Source organism: Vulpes vulpes, chromosome 12, assembly GCF_048418805.1.
Source record: "Vulpes vulpes isolate BD-2025 chromosome 12, VulVul3, whole genome shotgun sequence".
Lineage (NCBI taxonomy): Eukaryota > Metazoa > Chordata > Mammalia > Carnivora > Canidae > Vulpes > Vulpes vulpes.
In genome coordinates, this window is record NC_132791.1 from 62,357,853 (window position 1) to 62,379,175 (window position 21,323).

The 21,323-nt window shown below is 40.2% G+C and overlaps 1 protein-coding gene across 3 annotated transcripts in view; it reads right to left on the minus strand.

Moving 5' to 3' along the window:
* LOC112910215 (zinc finger protein 475) overlaps positions 1-21,323 on the minus strand; it is a 68,371-nt gene that overhangs the window by 15,747 nt on the left and 31,301 nt on the right. For 2 of the 3 annotated variants that reach the window (XM_072728747.1, XM_072728746.1), the window contains exon 3: positions 17,578-18,824. In XM_072728747.1, the coding sequence (XP_072584848.1) occupies positions 17,578-18,612 (1,035 nt within the window). In that variant the 5' untranslated portion in view covers positions 18,613-18,824. Of the gene's footprint in view, positions 1-9,720; positions 10,626-17,577; positions 18,825-21,323 lie in introns of those variants that run through there. The other variant, XM_025986452.2, reaches the window with a different exon arrangement.

The window sequence follows — 21,323 nt, forward strand, 5'->3', positions numbered from 1 at the left end:
GACAGCTCAGGCTAAAAGGTAACCCCAGTGAACTGTACAACTTGGTTGCCATAGAGCTTATAGAAGGAAGTGTAACAGCTGGTTGAAGGGGAAAAATATTCCTAACATTCAGTGTTATTGTACAAACCTTCATGAAAGAGACACTGAAAAGTGAAATCCAAGTCATTACTAGCAATTTTACAAAAGGTCAGAAACTCTACATTAGGTCATTTATTCTATTAATCCTACAACAAAAACTAAGTAACAATAATGTGAAATTATATTTGTATGATATTATTTTTAGGAGGTTAGGGGAGCATAATCCAGCAATGTAACTTTTCTGATTTACATTTACTCCATGTAAATATGGAGTTTACATACTAATTTATACACAGAAATTCTGCCCCACAGCCATAAAAATTTATATTTAACAGTGCAACATATAATTTAATCATTTGATTTGACAGGGTGTTTTGTTCTGTTTTGTTTTCTTCTAAACACAAATAACTACCTGGTTTTCATATACATATATAATATATATTTTTATGTATATAGATATTCAACAATCTGTACAGGTTCTAAACATAAAGGGTCAATAGACCCTTTGAAGATCTAAATGAGTTATATGAACATCTTTCCAGAAAAATGCACATGTATATGGATATGATTTTGACTGATTGGTGGACTCCCTAGAGCCCACTCATTAACCCCTGGAAGTGAGCTGTTGGACCTTTACTTAGATCAAACTTTTTCCCCCAAATAGGTGCTTCTTTGTGTAAGGAACTCTTTGGCACCATTTAAATGCCTCAAAAAAGGGCTGAGTTGGAGCAAGAACATATGAAACACCACTTTTGGCTTTAGGGTGATCTTAAGTCCTGCTTTGCCTAAACTAGTCCCCATGATACCTGTTGTCTTGACAAGTATTAATAGCTCCTTCTTGCATTTTTTAAGGTGTCTCCCTTTGATGAATAAATTCTGTAATCACTCTATTTCTGATCCCCTTTGGATACATTATTTAAAAAATAGAAGCAATGCAGAGATGAAACAAGCAGACAAGCTCAGAAATCCTGAAGCTTTGACTCTAAGACTAGCAATAGATCGAGTTAAGCTTAGAACTAAAGCAAAATGACCCTAGAAATTGGGGGTTTGAGAAAAGAATTTAAAAAAAAAAAGGACATCTAAAAATTGACATCTTGACATCTAAAAATACTCTATCAAAATTTGGCAAAGGAAGGTGAGGGACAAAGATGTTAATGTTAGTGTCATGATAAACTGTCACTTAGAACTGTATAAAATTAAAACCTGGCTGCTACATTTTTTTCCCCCAAATCTGGTAACTTATCTTTGTTTCTTAACTGTAGTGGGCCCTCTAAAAACAAATATTCTGTAGTGAAGAAATAATTTTCTAAAGTTCAGGAATACTATCACCTTGTCTTTTCATTTCTATTTTTAATTTTGTCAAATTAAAGTAAAATTAAATATCTCTGTTTTTGCCTTTATGATATCTGTATTAATAATTTGGATATGACAACCTTGCTCCTATGAAAACATCTTCATGCCTATTTATTTATATATGTTCATGCACAGGGAGAGAGATGTTTGGAGTGATAGCCACTTAAGTCAAATTGGAAGGATCTTGAGTAATTTTTATGCTGATCATTGTACTTTCCTAACGGCTTGAATTTTTATAATAAAAATTCTATTGTGTCATTTTTATAAGAATAAAGAAAATATAAACCGCAGGGTCAAAAGTTAGGTTGGGATTAGGTAATCAGATCAGATCAGTCCTAAACGGAAAAATCAAGTGGAGCCCAAATTACTTTCTGAACGTTCCTTAAATAACTGATAAAAGATGATAATCAAGTCTGTGTATATAATCCAATCTAGTATTGTTATCAACTAGTAATTGGAACTAGAATTAATGTTTCAATGAATAGTTTTGCATAGCATAAAATAAAACTATAATGTAAAATGAAAATATTTACAGTATCTTAAATTACATTGTTCCACGAGTACCATTTTGTCAACTGTTTATACTTGAATATACATCATCCACATGCTTACATAGTGAAACTTAATTGAGGCCCTACAATTCCACCCTGTTACTTTAAAAAGTGATAAAAAGACCTGGAAAAAAAAAAAAAACCCTGAAGATAGAATTTAGCATGAATTTGTTTCCACGTAAGATAATCAAAACACAACTCTTTCAGGTATTTTAATTTTGTTCAGGCTCATTTGTCTGGCTTGGCTGCATTAACCAAAATATGATTTCAGAAATAACTAAATGAAACCATATCATATTAGCCATCTTATGCTGAGAAGTGGCAGCCAAAGGGATAATCTGGGGGGATGGATGGATTGAATCATCCCCTGGGTACTGTTGCCCATTTGTGGCTAGACTGACAAATCAACATATAATTTTCAGCCTCCCAGCTGCCCCCTTCTTTTTTCTACACTTGACTATGTTCGGTGCAGACTTAGCTTGTCTGATGTGGTACTTGGAATTTCTGTGGTTCTCTGTGGCTACAGAACAAAGGCCAAACGCTTCATGCTGACTTCATTCACGCCAACCTTAGCCCCACGAAGCAGTTCTATTAGCCACACCAAATTCGGCCCCAGACTCCAAGCTAGAGCCCGCAGTCCTCAAGTTTTATTGCCCTCGTGACTTTATTCTTCTGCTCCTTCCAGCATAACTGTTTAAATTGAGGACAGCATCGTCCCCATATTGGAGGTCATGCGGAATGCCAAGCTTAGCTTTCCTTGGTAAGGGAGACTAGCATATCAACTACTCATTTAGAAGGCAAAATGTGTAAGTGCTGTGATAAACGGAGTCCCACAGGAGCCTACAGTGGGAAGGAAGGAAGGGTTTTAACCAGAAGCCAGTATAATGGGCTGCTGCACAGGTGGAAATGCACTTGACCTGTTCAACAATTACTGTAGTAAGTTAACATGAAAACGTTAAAGGAGGTCATGAAGGCGTGAGAGAAAGCATGTGAGAGCAAGGAAGTAATGTGTTCAAAATAAGTGGTCAGTCCTTGAGAACACACTCAAAGGTTGGCGCCTCTTCCAAGTGTCCTGCCACCTTCCTGCCTTGGTCCTGACCCCAGACTCCACTTTCTTGCCATTAGAAGCTAGCCAGACATCAGGCACTAGGGAGCGGTTTGACTTAACATTCTGGCAGCCAGTATTTTCTCTGCGGACAGAACTGCATCAGCCACAGCTCCACAGCTAAGGTGCTGTGTTGTTGGCCGAGGGGTGGGGTGGGGGGCAAACAGAGAGAGGGCAATGAAAAAAGTAATGAAAAGTGTCATGATTGTACTGAGATCTGAGCATAAGGATGAGGACCTCATACCTTTGAGATAGAATCAGATGAAGGAATGAATGGGTCACATGGGACACTTCATAATTCTCGTATATTAAAACCTCTTGATTTCTTTCTTGTTGAAGAAATGCAGACTGGTTCTGCCTGCCCTGAAGTAGACAGCACTCTTAAGTGATAAGAAAAACAGTGACACAAGTGGGAAGATCCGTGGATAGACAAAGTATAACCCTACCATTCCACGGGCGATCACTCAGCAATAAGAAAAGAGCTATTGCCACTTGCACCAACATGGATAACACTCAGAGCCTAGTTATGCTGAAAGAAGTCAAATGCAAAGTAATACACTACCACCTGATTCCAGGGATAGAAAATCCACACTAAGCTCTAGTGCTTAAAAATCAAATCAGGGGTTGCCTGGACGTGGAAGCAGAATAAAGGTTATAAGGACTCTTCGGGGTGATGAAAACGTTCCATATCTTGATTATGGTGGTGCTGTAGCAGGTACATAAAACTGTCAAGACTCACTGAATTGCACACGTTTAATGAGTGCAGTTTATTGTTTGTGTATCATTTCCCAATAAAGCTGGTTAAAAACCACTCATGCAGACCTAGTTTAGGGGAGTATTTTGCATTGCTGTGCTCATGGACTGCGGTCAGTTCCAAGTCAGAAGCACACACTGTCAGAGGAAATTGCAGAACCAAATGATGTATCTTAGAGTGACTTTTGCCGGGCACTAGAGACTATTGTTAAGTCAATGTAGATTTGAAACCCTTTAACTTGTCTCCCAAGAAATTCTTGAAAACAGAAAAAAAATACCATGGGAAAAAAAATGAAAAAAGAACTAGAGAGAATAGAAAATGTTTTATTGAGATTTTTTTTCCCAGGACATCAAAATTTCTGCCCGAGACAATGCACCAGGAGCAACCTCACTCACATACAATTTCATTCAGAAAAGCCCAATTCTAGATTGTCAAGCCCAGCCCTGGGGCAGAGATGAATAATTTGAAAGTAGGGCTATCCCTCCATGCCCATGTGCATGGCATCTGGTCTGTTTGTAACATCACTTGCACCAGTTTCTCATCTTCCAGTAAAAGGAACTTCAAAGTCTTTTAATATATATGTGTGTGTGTGTGTGTGTGTGTGTGTGTGTGTGAGTGTGTGCACAAAAGACAGAGGTCAGGTCAGTCACTTTACTCAGGTGATGTCAGGGATATCCAGAGTCTCCCTTTGCTTCATACTATCCATTCCTCTACATTTTCGCTGGCCTTATCCTTGACTTCCTCCAGCCTATGGTTATCATCTCTTGGCTCAGTTCCCTCAGGAGGAGAGAGAGAGAGAGTGCTGAGAGCTTTGGTTCTGGAAAGCCACAAGTACAATTAGCTATGTGTTACCAGAGAGCAGAGGAAGCCTCCCAGGTTTGCACACTGGGAGGCAGTAGTTTGCTGGGTTTCTTTGCTGTCATGGAAACCGTTGGCCTGTTCTTTTTGAGGAGGTCATTTCAATGGTGTTGTGTCAAAGCAACCACATCAAAACGTAAGGGATGTCATTTTATTACCAAATATGTATGTAAATTAAATGCCTGCCTGTTTCTTCCAAGGAACATGCTTTGCATATAATTGGAAATGAAACCAAAAATACAGTTTTATTTGTCCTTTTTTTTTTTTAAAGTTGTACCATAATATCCTTGCATTAAAACAACCATATGTCCTGTGTTCATTTGGGGACATTCATTAATCTAAGAGTCAAAGAGGACTCAAGGAACCCAGAGCTAAGAACATCCTGAAAAAGAAACCATCTCCTTTGGTGTAAACCATGACCTTGATGAGTACATAAGAGAAAGGTGCCCCGCCTTAAGACAGTTTTCAAACCAGCTGGTTGCAATCATTAGTCTGTAATGACAGAAGTCACAAGATGCAAAATTAAAAGGCGATGGTCATGGGAGGGATACACATGACAATCCTTTCCGTCTCAGGACTCGGCCTCCTAATATTCTTATGTATGTTGACATGTACTTTGTTTCTGGGAGTGTGACTGGTAATGACCACAGTATGGTCAGTCTGTAAATATCTGGGTTAAATGAGATTTTTTTCAACTTCACAAAAGCCAGTAAAGCAATGAGGTTCTAAATATTGATACTGAAGTTGCACACTGAGCAGAAAGAACCCAGAGACACCTACTAAAAGCATAGCTCAGGATTTTGGAAGGTTGAGACCTACACTAAGTGGAAATGCATCTAGAGGAATGGGTTGTCTGTCAGGAGGTGACTCAGTGTAGTCCAGATAGGAAGAATCTTTTGGTTACAGGCCATGTGCCAGGCACCCTGCTAGGTACAGAACCAGCAGCTTGTCCTAACAGTTGGGATAACCATACTTACTTCCCCACCTTTATTTAGAAAATGGTTTTTCACTTTTTCCCAAGCTCTTTTTCTGCAACAGTAGGTCAGGTGGACAGATCCCTATGTGGCATGCACAGAGCCCACTGCATGTGAAGTTAGTCAAGAAGCAGGGACAGGGGGATCCCTGGGTGGCGCAGCGGTTTGGCGCCTGCCTTTGGCCCAGGGCGCGATCCTGGAGACCCGGGATCGAATCCCACATCGGGCTCCCGGTGCATGGAGCCTGCTTCTCCTTCTGCCTGTGTCTCTGCCTCTCTCTCTCTCTCTCTCTCTCTCTGTGTGTGACTATCATAAATAAATAAAAATTAAAAAAAAAAAAAAAGAAGCAGGGACAGGGTGACAAAGGGGCCCGCTGAGTGGAGGAAGCATTTCTTAACCTCTCCACCCACTAACATGTTGGAACTCAGAGTATAAGTTCTGAAAACCACTTTCCAGATTGTGGGATCTTTCTAGGATCCTGCACTTTTTGTGGCCCTGTAAAATTCTTAGAAGGTTTGACGCCTGAATGTTTGACCCACAAGAATAGCCTCATTGTCCCCAGGACTCCCACGGAGTCCAAATGGCAGTTGGCAGCTGGGGTGAGTTACTCTGTGCTCAGGCATGAAATGTGCATGCCAGAGGTCCCTGCACACAGCTGTCACACAACTATGTGCATCCCTTCACAGGTTCCTTACAACTCAGGCTATCCCCTTCACAGCTTCTCACCCAGGATTCCCCCCATAACTACCTCGCCTCTGCTTCATACTCTGGATCTCAGATTGTAACCTGATGGACCAATGACAATTTCAGCCAATGGGCAGGCATGTTTTACTTGACGGGCACACAGTGTTCTTAAAAGCTTTAAATGTGCTATCTTTAGGTAGGACTTCTTTTCCAGAATACCACAGGCTCTACTACACTCTATTGCCCTACATGCAGCCTACCCAAACCCGGAAAGCACTTGAGCCTGCGGTCCTGAGTAGCTATTGCTCCAATACAAGGCATTTGCCTTATATCTCATTTCTAAGAAATGAGCTGAACTTATGGTTAATTGGCATGAATGTGCCAATGGCTGAGGGGGGTTTGTTTTCAATCTAGGAAATCTTTACATTGTAGCTGGGATGTCCTACAGAATCAGTGCATTGAGTCAAAGGACTAAATCTCAGGCTGTGGAATTCAAAATTCACCAGGTAGCAGGGGAGATGTTTAGAGAAGAGGGCGTACAATGAAAATTAACAGATTGTCCCAGTGAGAATCCCCTGCTTTCTTTGAATTTAGCACTGAGGTAGTTCTGATGGAACTCAATAGGAGTCTTGAAGCCCATCCATAGGTCTAGAGAAGTTTCTACTTTAGTGGCTGAAAATGGTTTCCAAGACCGCCTAGCAATCGTGTGCACAGTAACGGTGCAAACCCATAAGATGCCTGCTTGCTGGAGGATGTTTTGCTTCCCCCACTCCTGATCGCTGGCTGTCAAAAACAGGGCCTGTCCTGCCAGAGGCTGAGGGACTGTGCAGCTCTTTGGATGGGTGTCATACCATTGACAGCGTTCCTCTTTCTGCATGACAAAATTAAACAGAAAGAAGTTGGGCCCTCACTGCTGTTTTAGATTTTCCACACTCCTGATTCCTTCCATTAGGGCCAAATAATTGAAATGTCTGTGGTAAGTGCACAAGGCATATCAGAGAAGGCAGAAAGTTTGGATGGAGAAATAAAAGGAAAAGTTTTTCTCCTCCATACTTGTGGGAAAAAGAATAAAATCTCTTTTAGAAATTCTTGTGAACATTCCAATATTGAGAATATCTGACCAAGTAGCAGTTAATAATTACCCGGCACTTTCTAAGTGCCAGGCCTTGTACTAAGCACTTAACAGGTTTTAATGCCAATAATTCACATTATAATCCTCCGGGGGGGACTCAGTGCCCCATTTTACAAATCAGAACACAAGGCACAGAGTAGTGAGTCATTAGTAAAACTTGTTTTCACTCAGACTGTAGCTCTTCCTCCCCTGCCCCTGTGAAGGAGCTGACGAGGGATGATTTGTCAGATACCATCCCGGGTACTATATGGGAGATCTTTCGTTCAGCCTTTCACAGTGGGTACACTGAAGCTTGGAAATTTTAGTAGTTGGCTCAAAGACCTGTGACGTCACTGTTCCTCTATTATCTGATCCCAGGTCTGTCTGATGTTTCTAGAAACAAGGCGGAGGTAAGGTCACCAAAGGTTATCAGAGTATCATTCTCAGTTTATTTGTCCACAGAGTCAGCCACTGGGTGGGATTTGAGAGAAACCAGCAACACTCCTACGTCTGTTCTCTTGACTACCTTGAATGTTCATTCCTTTGGAGTGAACACTGTTCTCCCCTCAGATCCTCTTTCCAAAAGCAAATAGTCCTATGAAAGATTTTCCTGTGAAGTATTTTATAGAATCCTCCCAGCCCCTTTCCAACAATATAGAGAGGTGGGATTGGCAGGGACAGACAGGGTGCAGAAAGGCCTAAAAAGGAGAACAAGATCAAAATATGAGACCGGGTCACCAGAGACTCATTTCCCAAAGTCAGAATTTTGCCTGCAGCCATTTAGAGCATAATTTCAACAAACTTGACTGAGAATGAATGTGTATAATTAAGTTTCCATTCCCTCAGGCATGTCATACACATACCGACAAAGTATAAATAGCATTTTAATATATAGGAGTAACGGCACAGCTCAATCTCAAACCTCAACAATTGTAGTTTGATTGTCTGGAAACCACCGGTATTTCACATTTACTTCTAGAGTTTTCAAACAATTCTGCCCAAATGTCACATCTGGAAGGATCATTGTTTGAAATTGAATTGTTTTTGGAAATCACTGGATGCCACGTTAAGGAATTTTCTGACCCAGCCTGTATATTGGCCAACTATTAGAGTCTGTTACTTATGATGTAGAGTTTTGTTTTGCGGCTTTTAATGATAAGAAAGACTCAGACAATCATTTGGAAATGCTGCTAATATTCAAGTATCTTCACGTACCTGACTTTTAAAAACTAGCTACTTAGTATTTGGATTATATGCTTGGCATTTGAATTATTGAATTGCTCATCCTGAGATACAAGGCTGAAAAATGTAAGTTAAAGAATAAATTCCACATTGGTTTCTGCTCCCAAAAGGAATATAATTTCTTAGCTGAGGTCGTTCCTCTACCCCCTTTTTCTCACATTTGAGATAAATATTCTTTTGCCCTCAGTGTTTTGAAGGAGATTGGTTGGAAGGTGAGACTTGCCAAATTAGTGTTAAGAATTACCTTCCTTGAAGAAAATGGTGGGAGGATGTCCCTGGTGTTTGGTTCTGGGCTTCTCTGTTTGGCATAATGCCTGACCTCGTGGCCATCAGATGACTTTCAGGTCACAGGTAAAATGAAACATCAAGGTAGAGCAAGAGAGGAAAAGCTTACAAACTGAGAAAACCACTTAGTTTTTCCAGCTTTTATAGTTAGAGAGAGAGAAAAAAAAAGCATAGCTTAGAAACTCTCCGACCTAAAACTTGGAATTTATGCTATTTCCAATGCTTGATTTGTCTCCAACTTATATGCTAAAGGGCCCCCCAGCTCAGAGGAGAGGCCAAAGAAGAATATTAGAATATTGATATATTGAAATATTGCAAACTTACTGAGTTCCTGGGAATATTAGACCCTTCTTCAATTTCTAGGACATTTCTTCCTTGTATGACAACCTCAAAAAGTTAACATTTTTTTAAAGATTATTTATTTATTTGAGAGAGTGAAAGTGAGAGACATCACAGAGGAAGAGGGGAAAGCAGCCTCCCAGCTGAGCAGAGAGCCTGATGTGGGACTTGATTCCAGGACCCCAGGATCATTACCTGAGCTAAAGGCAGACGCTTAACCTACTGAGCCACCCAGGTGCTCTGAGGTAAAAATTTGAAAGGGAAGTAGATGTAAGAAGGAGATGAATTATGTAATATAAAGGGAAAGCAAGAGACAGAGTCCTAAGTCAGACCCTCTTGAAGCTCTATATAGGTTGAACTTCTATTCACAGGTTGTATTGCCTTCAGTGAAGTTCTAAGAATCTTGGGGGAGATCTTAGTTGTTGACCTTGGAATTTGGATTTCTGAGAACTGGGTACATCCATTCAGTCATTACTCAAAGATTTACTAAGTTTTTGCAGCTAGAAAACATGAATATCTGCTTGGGGCTGGAAGCAGGGAGGGGAGGGACAGGGAGAAACAAGAACATGAAGACAAATGAAATTATTTAAGCTGGATTAATAATTCTTTGAGACTGTGGCATCTTGTAGCTTTGTTCATTTTAGGCCTGAATAATATTGGAATTTATTATATGTGATACTCTCCTCTCACAAAAGTTATAGTCAGTATATCTGTTTCTATAGGAGCAGAAAGCCACATATTGGAGCACCAGTGCAATGACTATCTAATATTGCTTTGGTCTTGGGACTCTGAAGGAGGTAACTCTGTCATGTTCTCTCCTATCACATATACAATTGCGATTTGAAGCTGATTTAAAAAAAATAATTATGTTAAACTGTCATTTGTACAGAGGAGCATTACTCTTCACGTTTTCATATTAGGAAGTGATACATCAATTTCACTGGTGATGCAGTTGCTCTAAAATTTGTAACTACTCCCCTCACACACACACACTACACACATAGTCCACACAGGCAATATACACGCACAAATGCCTTTGGGCTGGCTTCTAGAACCAAGAATGCAGAAGAGAACTGGTGTGGTTACCTTACAGTTGTGCTTGGTACACCTGAGAGCCATGGGATCCAAGCATGCTTCCCTGATATGCAGGCATGGTTGGCACCAAGGAAAGATGAAGACATGGCACACGGAGCTGGACATTAGTAGTTCAAATGTCAGCATCATCAGGGGGCAGTTTGTGAGGTCAATACTGGTCTCATGACATCAACACAGCTGAGGTGAATTGGGCCCACTGAAAGGAATTATAAAAGTGAGAACCCCCAGAAGGATCCCACTGAATGTTCTATCTACCATCTCCGAAGACTTCCAAGCCAGTCTTGTGTTTGGGAATCATAGAGGCAAATGGTTCCAGGAGCTTTAGTCTTGATTTGTGTCTTGATGAAGACACAAATGACCAAGTAGACTCTTAAAAATAACCTTTTTCTCCCTATGCCTCTCTTTTCTATCAGATAGGCTTGATAAGCTTGACTGGCATTTCATTAAGAACATATGAGGTATAAGTAAACAGATCAAAGTTGGCTCATCTTCCCATTAGCAGCCTAAAACTTGCCTTATCTGCATGCAACCTCCTCTGGACATTGTGCAGGTATGAAATCCCGCCCTCCCAGTGTGCTAGGATCCCACCCACTGCTGTGTGTTTCTTCTCCAGGCTTCACACTTTGCCCTATGACCTCTCCTGTTTCTTCAACCTCCCTCGCTCCACTGAATCAGGATTCTAAACACTCACATATGATCTGGAGGTTCCCATCTTCTAAAGAAGCCTCTCTTAACCCAACATCTCTATTTCTAACTTACTCATTATTTCTCTCCTGGTCTTCAAAGCCAAACTTCTCAAAACACATCCTACTGTTATTAGTTCTAGGTAGTTTCACCATAAGTATTTTTTGCAAGCATTTTTTTTTTTTTGCTGCATAACTAATTGGCTGTAAGACAATTTTGCCATAAGAGATAAAATAATGAAAAACAAAAGAAGAAACAGTAAAATGGACATAATGAAGCATAAAAAGTAATAAAATTATTCATTTCTTCCTTCATTAAAAAAGGTATCAGTTTTCCAAATACGAGGATGCATATTTGAAACTGAGCTTTGCATTGCATTGTGAAAGCCTTCTATACTGTTCATTCTTGGTATATTGTCACATAGTCTGTCTATAGATGTTCCAAAGTTCTATGGGAAACATGGAAGAAATGCTAACACTGATGCATTTGTTGCTGGGTTTGTTATTATTGTCACTGATACATTATCATTTTCTGGTATGGTATAATGCACAGTCTGGCTTCACACTCTCTTCTTTCACACTTCAAATAAGTTTTATCACCCTATTTTCTATCAAGTCTACATATGGTGTTGTTATTCACTATTTTAAGATCATCACATCTATTCATCACCGTACAGAGTTTTATGAGGGCTAGGTAAGATTTATGTAATATAAAAATTGGAACTTTGTCAAGGAAGAAATGAAACCAAACTATTAACCAGTTATTTTGTCTTTTACAGCCAATTAGTTATGTAGTAAGAACGTTTGCAGCAAAATGCTTGGGGCAAAGATGTCTGTGGCAAAGATACTCATGGCAAAAATACTGGACATGATTTTCATCATCCACACATTGCGGAACTGCCACCACTACACAGAATGTGTCCTTTCCAAGGTTATGAAACTCAATCCACATTGACAAGTTGAATAGGTATTTTTTTTTACCTTTATCCTACTCCACCTCCCAGTATCCCACACTGCTTTCTACACTCTTGTGTGTGACATTTTCTGCAGTGTTTCCAGGCTCTCATTCTCCAACTCCTCCTCCTCTAACCGCTAAATCATGTAATGCCTTAGGGCTCAGCCTGTGTCTCCTTTTCCAACCCAGTACTCATTCTGATGACTTTATGTATATATTAATAATGCACAAATATATGTCCCAGTCCAATCTTCTCTTTTGAGACCCAGACTTATATATTCAGCCTGACTTAACCACTTAGATATCTCATCAGCACTTTGAATTTGCTGTGTGTATGAAGGAACTACTGGTCTTAACCTCCAAGATCTTCCTCTGTCTCCATTCTTGCCATCTTAGAAAATGACACCAGAGCACTTGCTCGAGCTAGAAGTCTGAGAGTCATGCTCTTCCTCTCCTCACAACTTCACATCCCAACTACCACCAAATTCTGTCCAATATTCCTCATCTCTGTCTTTGCTACCAACATCCTTGGCCAAGCTTTCATCTGCTTTCAGCTGGATGCCTGCAAGAATCACACAACTGATAACCTACATCCACTGGGCAGCTTCAGGGACTATGTTGTTTCTTTAGCCACATCTTGTGTGCCTGTCACCCCCTTCATCAGGCTCTGACTAACCTATCTTTGGCCAGAATGTCTCTTCCTCTTACCATTCCCTTCTCCCCACATCTTTACTCTTGGTTAATTCTTTCTTACCCATCACATCTCAGCTGCAATGTCACTTCCTTCCAGAGGTTTTCTCTAACTAAGATCCTGAATGTCAACCTCTCATCATTAGACACTATCATATCAAATTTGGAATTCTATATTTATTTATATTTCCTATTTCCTCCATAAGAATAAAAACTCCATAAGATCAGGAAGTGTATCTTCTTTATGACTCTATATATAGTACTCAGTCGAATACCTAACAATAAATATTTGCCGAATAAATACACTTCTGTCCTCTGTCTTCTTAACACTTATACTCTTTTTGTATCCCACACATGCCATGTCTCTTAGACTTGAAATGATAGGGTCTTTGGAATTAGATCTGGTTCTGACACCCACTACCAAACTCACTATGTTGTTTAACCTCAATCTCTACAGATAGAAAGTGGGAAAATTTTATCTGTTATGGCAATATTATGGAATATTAAAATGAGATCATGCACATATAGTGCTGATCATAAGGGAACTCAACAACAACAAAAAAAATCAGTTTCCTTTCTTCCATGCCTTCTTATAAACTCTAAATACTTTTGACCCCATAGATACAAATGTGCAAACACACTTGAAAAGGTGAGAACATGCATCCTTCCCTTCTGAGTCTTTCTGATGGTGACATGCCCATTTAGAGTTTTGCCTTTAGAGAATAAGTTACTTAGCCACAGAACAGCATTAACAATGTTAAAGCAAATATATAGCTGTCGATCTAAATAACTGCAGTGTGTATTATATGGGCACTTTCTCAAATATATTTGGAGGTAACAGGAGATTTTTGACAGCATACAGACCATACTTTAAAAGAAAACAGTAGATGGCAGCACCAGATGCTAGAGATGTGTCTGGTGGGATTTTTTTAGCTCAAATCTAAACATCTAGGATGCCAAAGGTAATTTAAAACTAGATTCAGAGAGAATCATTTATAAAAAAAAAAAAAAAAAGATAATTTCCCTAAATAAAAACATGCCTGCTTTGTAATATAGTATGGGATTTTTAGGAACAATGTTTCACATGGTATAAGCAAAATTCCAAGAAAATAACCACATGCATTATCTAACTAATAAAAGGTAATGAGACAAAGCTTCATTTTGGTTTGTCATTACATTTAATTAACTACTGATCTGTGTTCCAATTAGCCAGAAATGACCTGAAATCCAAGAATAAAAGATGATTGGCTTATAGGAAAGGGCAACATTTTCCCCAAATATTAAATGCAGGCATTAAAATTTATTCACTCATATCAAGATAAGGAGTAATAATGCCCTTTATTACTATACTCCTGAGCATCACTTAGGCAATTGTTTATTAAAATGTTTACTGAAATAGTAGGCTTACTAAAGAGACTAGAATTTAATAGATTACATAAATGCAATATTAACACTTAAAATGTTAATCTGTGCATACCTGTATTATGCATCCAAATTTCCTCTGGACTTATCACCACTTTTATTTATTTAAAAAAATATTTATTTATTCATGAGAGACACAGAGAGGCAGAGACATAGGCAGAGGGAGACACAGGCTCCTCACGAGGAGGCTGGGTATGGGACTCCATCCCAGGATCCTGGGATTACACCCTGAGCTGAAGGCTGACGCTCAACCACTGAGCCACCTAGGTGTCCCTTATCACTACTTTTAAATTCTTGCTTAGGTGGATATTGCTTACACAGGTTTTCCCTTTTTGGAGGAAAGAAAGAATGATTCAGCTCCTGATACTATCTAATGCAGATGCAGTGACCCCAGGGCAGTCACACCTTTGAAATAAAGATCTTCACTTCCTCTGCTTAGCATCCTTCACAGCTTGCCTGCGAGATCAGAAAGGGTACATTCAGGCCTATATTCTGGAAGAGAAGCAACAGGATAATTCGAGCGCATACGGTGGTTCATTGGGCAAAGCAGAGCGAAAGCAAAATGCCCACAGATGTCTCGGAGAAGAACTTGTCTCAGGAGGTATTTATTTGTGTGCAGATTTGATTGAAGGGTAACAGGAGCCCCTGTGTCATAAGAGAACTGAGCCAGTCTATGTTGGAGGAACATTCTGAGCGGGGAGGGCAATTCACTCTGCCAGCAAGACTTAGTCATTGTTGCCCAACTGGAGTGAATTGTTTTCCAAGCACTATGATCATGGTTCTGAAAATACTTTTCCTCACCTGAATTCTCTACGAGATTGAACCCCCGAGAGCATTAGGCATGATTGCTGATTCCAATCAAGGATTCTAGAAGGAAATTGCTCTGATTGACAAGAAAAGAAGCATACATCTGAGCTGTGAAAAGAATGGCTGTGTGTCCTAGCCAAAAGTTGGCTGTCACAGGCAGATGAAATATTGAAATCTAATAGTGCACAAAGCAGAGATCTTCATGAGAAGTGGATTATTTCCCATAGTGTCTAAACTTTGAATGATACAAATAAATTGTACTACCTAAATTTTAAATGACACAAAGAAAAACAGCCATAGATCAAATGGTTACTGAAAGAGAAAACCATACTACCTGGGAGAGGTTTCCTGCTGAAAACACTATGGAATGGCAAATATCTTTCCTAGGGAAGAAATAAAGTCCATGCCTCTCTGATGCCTGCCACTGTTGTCCATTTTAATTAATGCAAGCTTGCTTTAAGTCTGGCAGCTAAAGGGACCCTATATTGGATGACCTTCCTAGGCCCTCCATGAAAGCCTGTGTGATCCCCAAACAGGCCAGCACATATCCAACAGCACTGAGAGCCAGTTTCTCACTGACACGCGCCTTCCCAGGCCTGGGAGCAGGGTTGGTTGTGCTGTGACAGAGCCACGTCCCCTAGATGCCCCTGTTCTGATAGAAGTCCACTACTTTGATCTAAATGCCCAAGTCACCGAGGGCCATCGCTGACCTCTCCCTCTGACATCTCCCCTCCAGATGCCTGGGTGAGTCAGGAAGTGTCTTCCTGTGAAGCCAGGGGCCCAGGCCAGCCTTCTTTAGCAGTCGTGACTGAGTGGGAACACGCCGTGCTCAGCCTGCTGGCACAAAGTATGTGTTATAACAAAAAGCACAAGAATCCTGACCACACTCTTCCCTATCTCGAGATCTGTACTTAGAACATGTGAAGCAAATGCATACAATCAGGAAACAGGGCGGCAAGTCAGAGAGCTAACGGACTTGCTGATTTGCGGCTCCGAGCCATGGAGTCTTGTGTTCTCTGAATCCAGACCCCACACGTTTTGGAAGAAAAGCAACAGCCAGAAGATGGGAAAAACAGATCATGTTTATGAGACCAGCCTGCAGCTCATGCCACATTTAAGAGTTTGGGTTTTGATTTTAGCACAGAAACTAGCCATTCTTGCTTCAGTGTGCATCAGAAAACTTGCCCAGTATCTCTCAGTCTGATTCTTTGGCTTTAGGATCATTGTCTTGGAATCTTCTAAACCAGTACATTTCTAGTCATTTCATTTTAAACATGAAAGTTAGGAAAAAGTACTAGAAGTTTGCCAATGTAATGCAACAAAAAAGCAAGGAAGAAAAGTTGCATTAAAAATAAAGGCTGCTTCCTGTTCCCCAAACTTAGTCCTTCTGGTTAGCTCTTTTAGAATGGCTTGGGTAACTTCAGTTTCCCCAAGCAGTCCATTTAAAGGCAGGGGCGCCTGGTTGGCTCAGTCAGGAAAGAATGTGACTCAATCTCAGGATCGTGAGTTCGAGACCCACATCGGGAATGGCACCTACTCTAAAAAAAAGAAAGAAAGAAAGAAAGAAAGAAAGAAAGAAAGAAAGAAAGAAAGAAAGAAAGAAAAAGAATCCCTACAGGATTTGCTTTAGATAGCCAACCATAGAGAAAAGATTTTGACCACTTCCTATTTCTCATGATTTGACATTCTGTAAGGAATGACACAAAACAGTGCATCCACGTCCTGTGCTTCTTGGCAGGACAAAGCACATGGACCACATCGTGTGGATAGCCACCCTCATAAGCCTTCTTCCCCAGTTGTAGTTGATGGTGAACCTTCAGGTAAACAATACTTCACCATACCAGTTGGAGACCCATGGAGTCATGCTTATTCACAGGTGCCCAAGTGGGGAGCAGCGCCTCGGGTCCAAACCAAACACAGGGCACAGAGCAACAGTTCTGAGTGCTGCCCAAAACCATGAATCCGCACCTCTTTGCTTTGGAGTATGCCCCGGGGCTAATCTCCCACATATCATAATCATGGAAGTGTTAAAAGAAAACATGCTGTATCTGAAGAGCACATCTATTTCTGTAAGCGCTCTACTGCTTAATTGTTGATAAAGTCATTTGGGGTTTTTGACATAGATTCTATTTTAGTAAGATAAACTCAGCATAACGTGGTGTTGCCAAAAATGAATTCCTAAGGTAGATGACTAAAATAAACTGGTAATAAATATTGGCTGTTGGAATGGGAATTATATCTCTGCAATGTAGACACAGCATTAATGACTCATTTTCAAATAACAGACTCTCCCAAGGATTATTGGTATGAGGAATCAGGGAAGAAAGACGTCCATCTCTCTTTTAGACAGCAGAATAGAAGATGGCAATAAACCTACCAGGCAGGGATGTTCTTATATCTACTTTGTCAACAGAGATATAGGGCCCAACAGGGGTCAGCTTGGATAGGCTGCAATGAGGCAGACATTTGGCATTGAAAGAAACCATCTTAGGGGTGGAGGTAGCTGAGTCTGGGGATAGTTTTCTCTCAATCCCTTGGAGGTAGAATGTACCCCCAGGTCCACCCAATGCATCTCATGTGGCATGAATTACCTTATCAGTCACAGTGGGTGCTGCCATGTTCCTTGGTTGCTTGGAATTAGTGGACTCTTTTAGGCCACCTTTACTCCCTAAAGTCAAATTCTGAATTTTTTGCCCACTAGGTTGAGCTTTACAGCTTCTCTGGTGTACTGGAAGGCGGTCTGGGGCAAAGGTCCGGCGGCAATTTGGACAGGGCACCAGCTGTGCTTGAGTTGACCCTTCTTGGTTGGACAGTCCAGTTGAAAGTGGCTGGGGCTTCTGTGGGAGTGGTCGGCGATGCTCCCTGGGGAGCCGGTCATTTTCTACTTTCCACTTTTCCAGGCATTTGGGCTCATGAATGGGAAGGGACAGAGTGCCAAATTCCCTACCACAAATGTAGCAGATGAGAGTCTTTGGTCGAGCTGGGATGCCACTAGAAGCTTTCTTGGGACCAGCAGGATCATCAGAACTGGTGGGGTTTGGTGCTCTGGGCCTATCACCCTTTAGCTTGCAGCTTCTCTGGTGAACAAGAAGGCTATCTGGCAAGAATGTGTGGCCACAGGATTCGCAGGGCAGCAGCTGAGCTTGGAAACTTTGGTATGCTGCCTCATTCACTGCCTGAAGATTATAGGACCCAGTGCCCCCAAGAGGCTGTGGTTTGGAGGGTTCTGGCCTTCTCAGGTGCTTGGGCAATTTGCTATTTTCAATCCGCCACTTCTCCAAGCACTGAGGTTCATGAATGGCAATTGATTGTGACCCAAATTCTCGGCCACAGATATAGCACACCCGGAATCCAGGCCTGCGGGAGGGGATCACTGGGGGGCTGGGCTGACCTTCTGACATAATTCTCCAACTAGACCGTTTTGAGAGTATCACTGTTCCAGGTCTCATTTTCTGAGGTCCTGTCTTTATTTTTCTAGCAAGACTGACATGCTCTGTTTCTGGCAAAAGGCTAGAATGGGAGTCACTACATAGAATGGCTTGGTTGATAAGGAAGGTGGGTTCTTTAGAATGGTGGAAAGTCTGTTGCAATTTGTTGCAAACCCTTTTCTCCTTTCCTGTTTCCATTAACAAGCAAGTCTTTCTCTATGCTTGCTCTGATTTCAGGCCAGATTCCTTTTGGGATTCTGCTCAGAATGAAGGTTAGTCAGGTTGGCTGTCCTGGGGTTCCACATTGTTGCCAACTCCTTAGACCCAAAGACCATGACTCAGAGCTTCATTGCAGGGCAGCAGTCTGGAATGCTGGAAAGTCCTCATTAAACCTCAGATGTCTCCAAGATCTGTGGGGGAAACATAAATTAAGAACTTATTACACACACACACACACACACACACACACACACTTTTTAGATTGTAAGTTGATAAAGAACAGTCATTTTCTTTTTTTGACCTAGTATCCCCTTTGGCTAGATAGTAACTAGCACATAAAATTTTTTCAGCAAATGTTGAAATAAACGTGAAAAAAATTTCCACTATGAATTGCACTATTACTATATTTAAAGTCGTGTTCTGCCCAAAGAAAGATCGACAATTACAGTATATCATAGACACACGCGGCATAAACTTACAGAGGCATGGTGGTAAGATCACAGAAGACAGAACTAGAAACTATGACAATGAGATTAATAAAACTGCAGGTAATGTAAAAAGACCTTCTTCCTTTTTTTAAAAAAAAAATTATTTATTTATTCATGAGAGAGAGAGAGAGAGAGAGAGAGAGGCAGAGACACAGGCAGAGGGAGAAGCAGGCTCCATGCAGGGAGCCTGATGTGGGACTTGATCCCAGGACCTCAGGATCACGCCCCGGGCCAAAGGCAGGAGCTAAACCACTGAACCACCCAGGGATCCCTAAAAAGACCTTCTTCCATTCCCTTAGGGATTCTTAACTTTAAAAATTTTTTTTAATTTAAATTCAATTAATTAACATAATGTATTATTGGTTTCAGAAGTAGAGGACAGTGATCCCTCAGTCTTATATAACACTTGGTGGTCATTATTACATCACGTGCCCTCCTTAATGCCCATCATCCAGTTACCTGTCCCCCTGCTGACCTCCCCTCCAACAACCTTCAGTTTGTTTCCTAGCCTTTTAGTGCCATGATCCTTTTGACAGTTCTCTGAAGCCTATTATTTTAAAGGTAAAATAAAAATCTTACTATCACAAGTGAAACTAATTTAATTGAAATAGTTAATCAAATATCTTTAGTTGCAATATATATTTTATTCGAGTTATAGTAATATGCCATACCTAATGAATGCCCCTTAGCCTAAAGTTAAAAGCCCCTGCAGAAGGAATTCAATAGTGAATATAATGAGGATTGTCAGGAAACCCCACAGAGGGGGTAAACTTCATATAACCTACCATGTATCCACTTTTTTTTATGGGAGTGGAGTATGAATAAATTGGGGCCATAAATTTATTTTGGCCCCAAAGCTAAGAGTGCAACCCCAGCCAATACTATTCCTGGTAAAATATCTGTAGATATCTCCAGAGATGAGGATGCTCAGATTTTACTTGATGTTTTTATATAGCTATTGTACTAAATTCTTTGTATTATCTCTATCTGTACCTACATCTATACAGCTAGAGAATATAGATACTAGTTAAATATTGGATAATTCAAATAATATACAATTGGATAAATATGATCTATTTATAAGTATAGTTATATATTACATATTATTATATAATATATTACTATAAAATATAAGATAGATATCTGTCATATAAAAATATACTTTATATTTATATATTATATATTGCTATATATTATATTTATAATGTATTATTTTAAATTACTTTAATTATCAATAATAAATTATTAATATATTATTATATTTAATCACATATAATTATATTATATACTACATAATATAGTAGATACTATCTATCTATCTTTCAAATAATTTTTTTAAAAACATGGCTCATGATTTTCCAAACAAACAAGAAAGGCTAGCTGATAAAATCTAGTTATGGGCAGAAGGCCAGGGAGTTTTTACCTTGGGGAGAGGCATAAGTGAATTTCATCCAGGGTGAAGATTATTGTCTAGGCCCCAAGAAAGATTATTGTCAGAAGTCTTAAGGCCTTCTTCATTCCCTGAAGGGACACTCAGGTCTGGATGGGAGGCTCTGTATCACTCGCGCCCAATCACAAAGGGAGCAGCGCCTGATCTGAGGTTAGACTGTGGACCACAGCAGACACCTGAGTTCGGGCAGTACAAGGACAGCCTGCTGATAATTTCAAAACACTGGGCATTACATTTGATAAGGGACAAAAGAGCTGTAAGATCCATGCCTAGTTCCTGTATATTTTGGTGCTGAGGAAGGTCTGAATCTTTGCAAATAAGACTATCAGATCAGTTCTGGCACAGAAGAGGAAGTGATTCTTCATTTTGACAGATCCTAAGACAGTGATATTAATACATGTGACAAAAGAATGCATTGGCCCCAGGGTAGCTAGCACAGAAAATTAAGCTCACAGAAACAAAATGTATCACCTGGCTGGCACCATCCAAAAGAGAAAGTGGATCTACAAAACAGAAGGAATTAAGTAAACTGATTTCATTAGGTTTTTATTGGTACATAAGGGAAATAACCCCAAATCACTCTGCTTTGTTGTTTTTCGCATCTTGTTTACCAAGGATCTTTGTTTTCCTTTCCCACTTTCCTTCATACCAGGAAGTTGCAGATAACAAAAGGACTTAAGGACAAACAGTGTATGTTCTCATTCATTTGGGGAATATAAATAATAGTCAAATGAATGTAAGGGAAGGGAGAG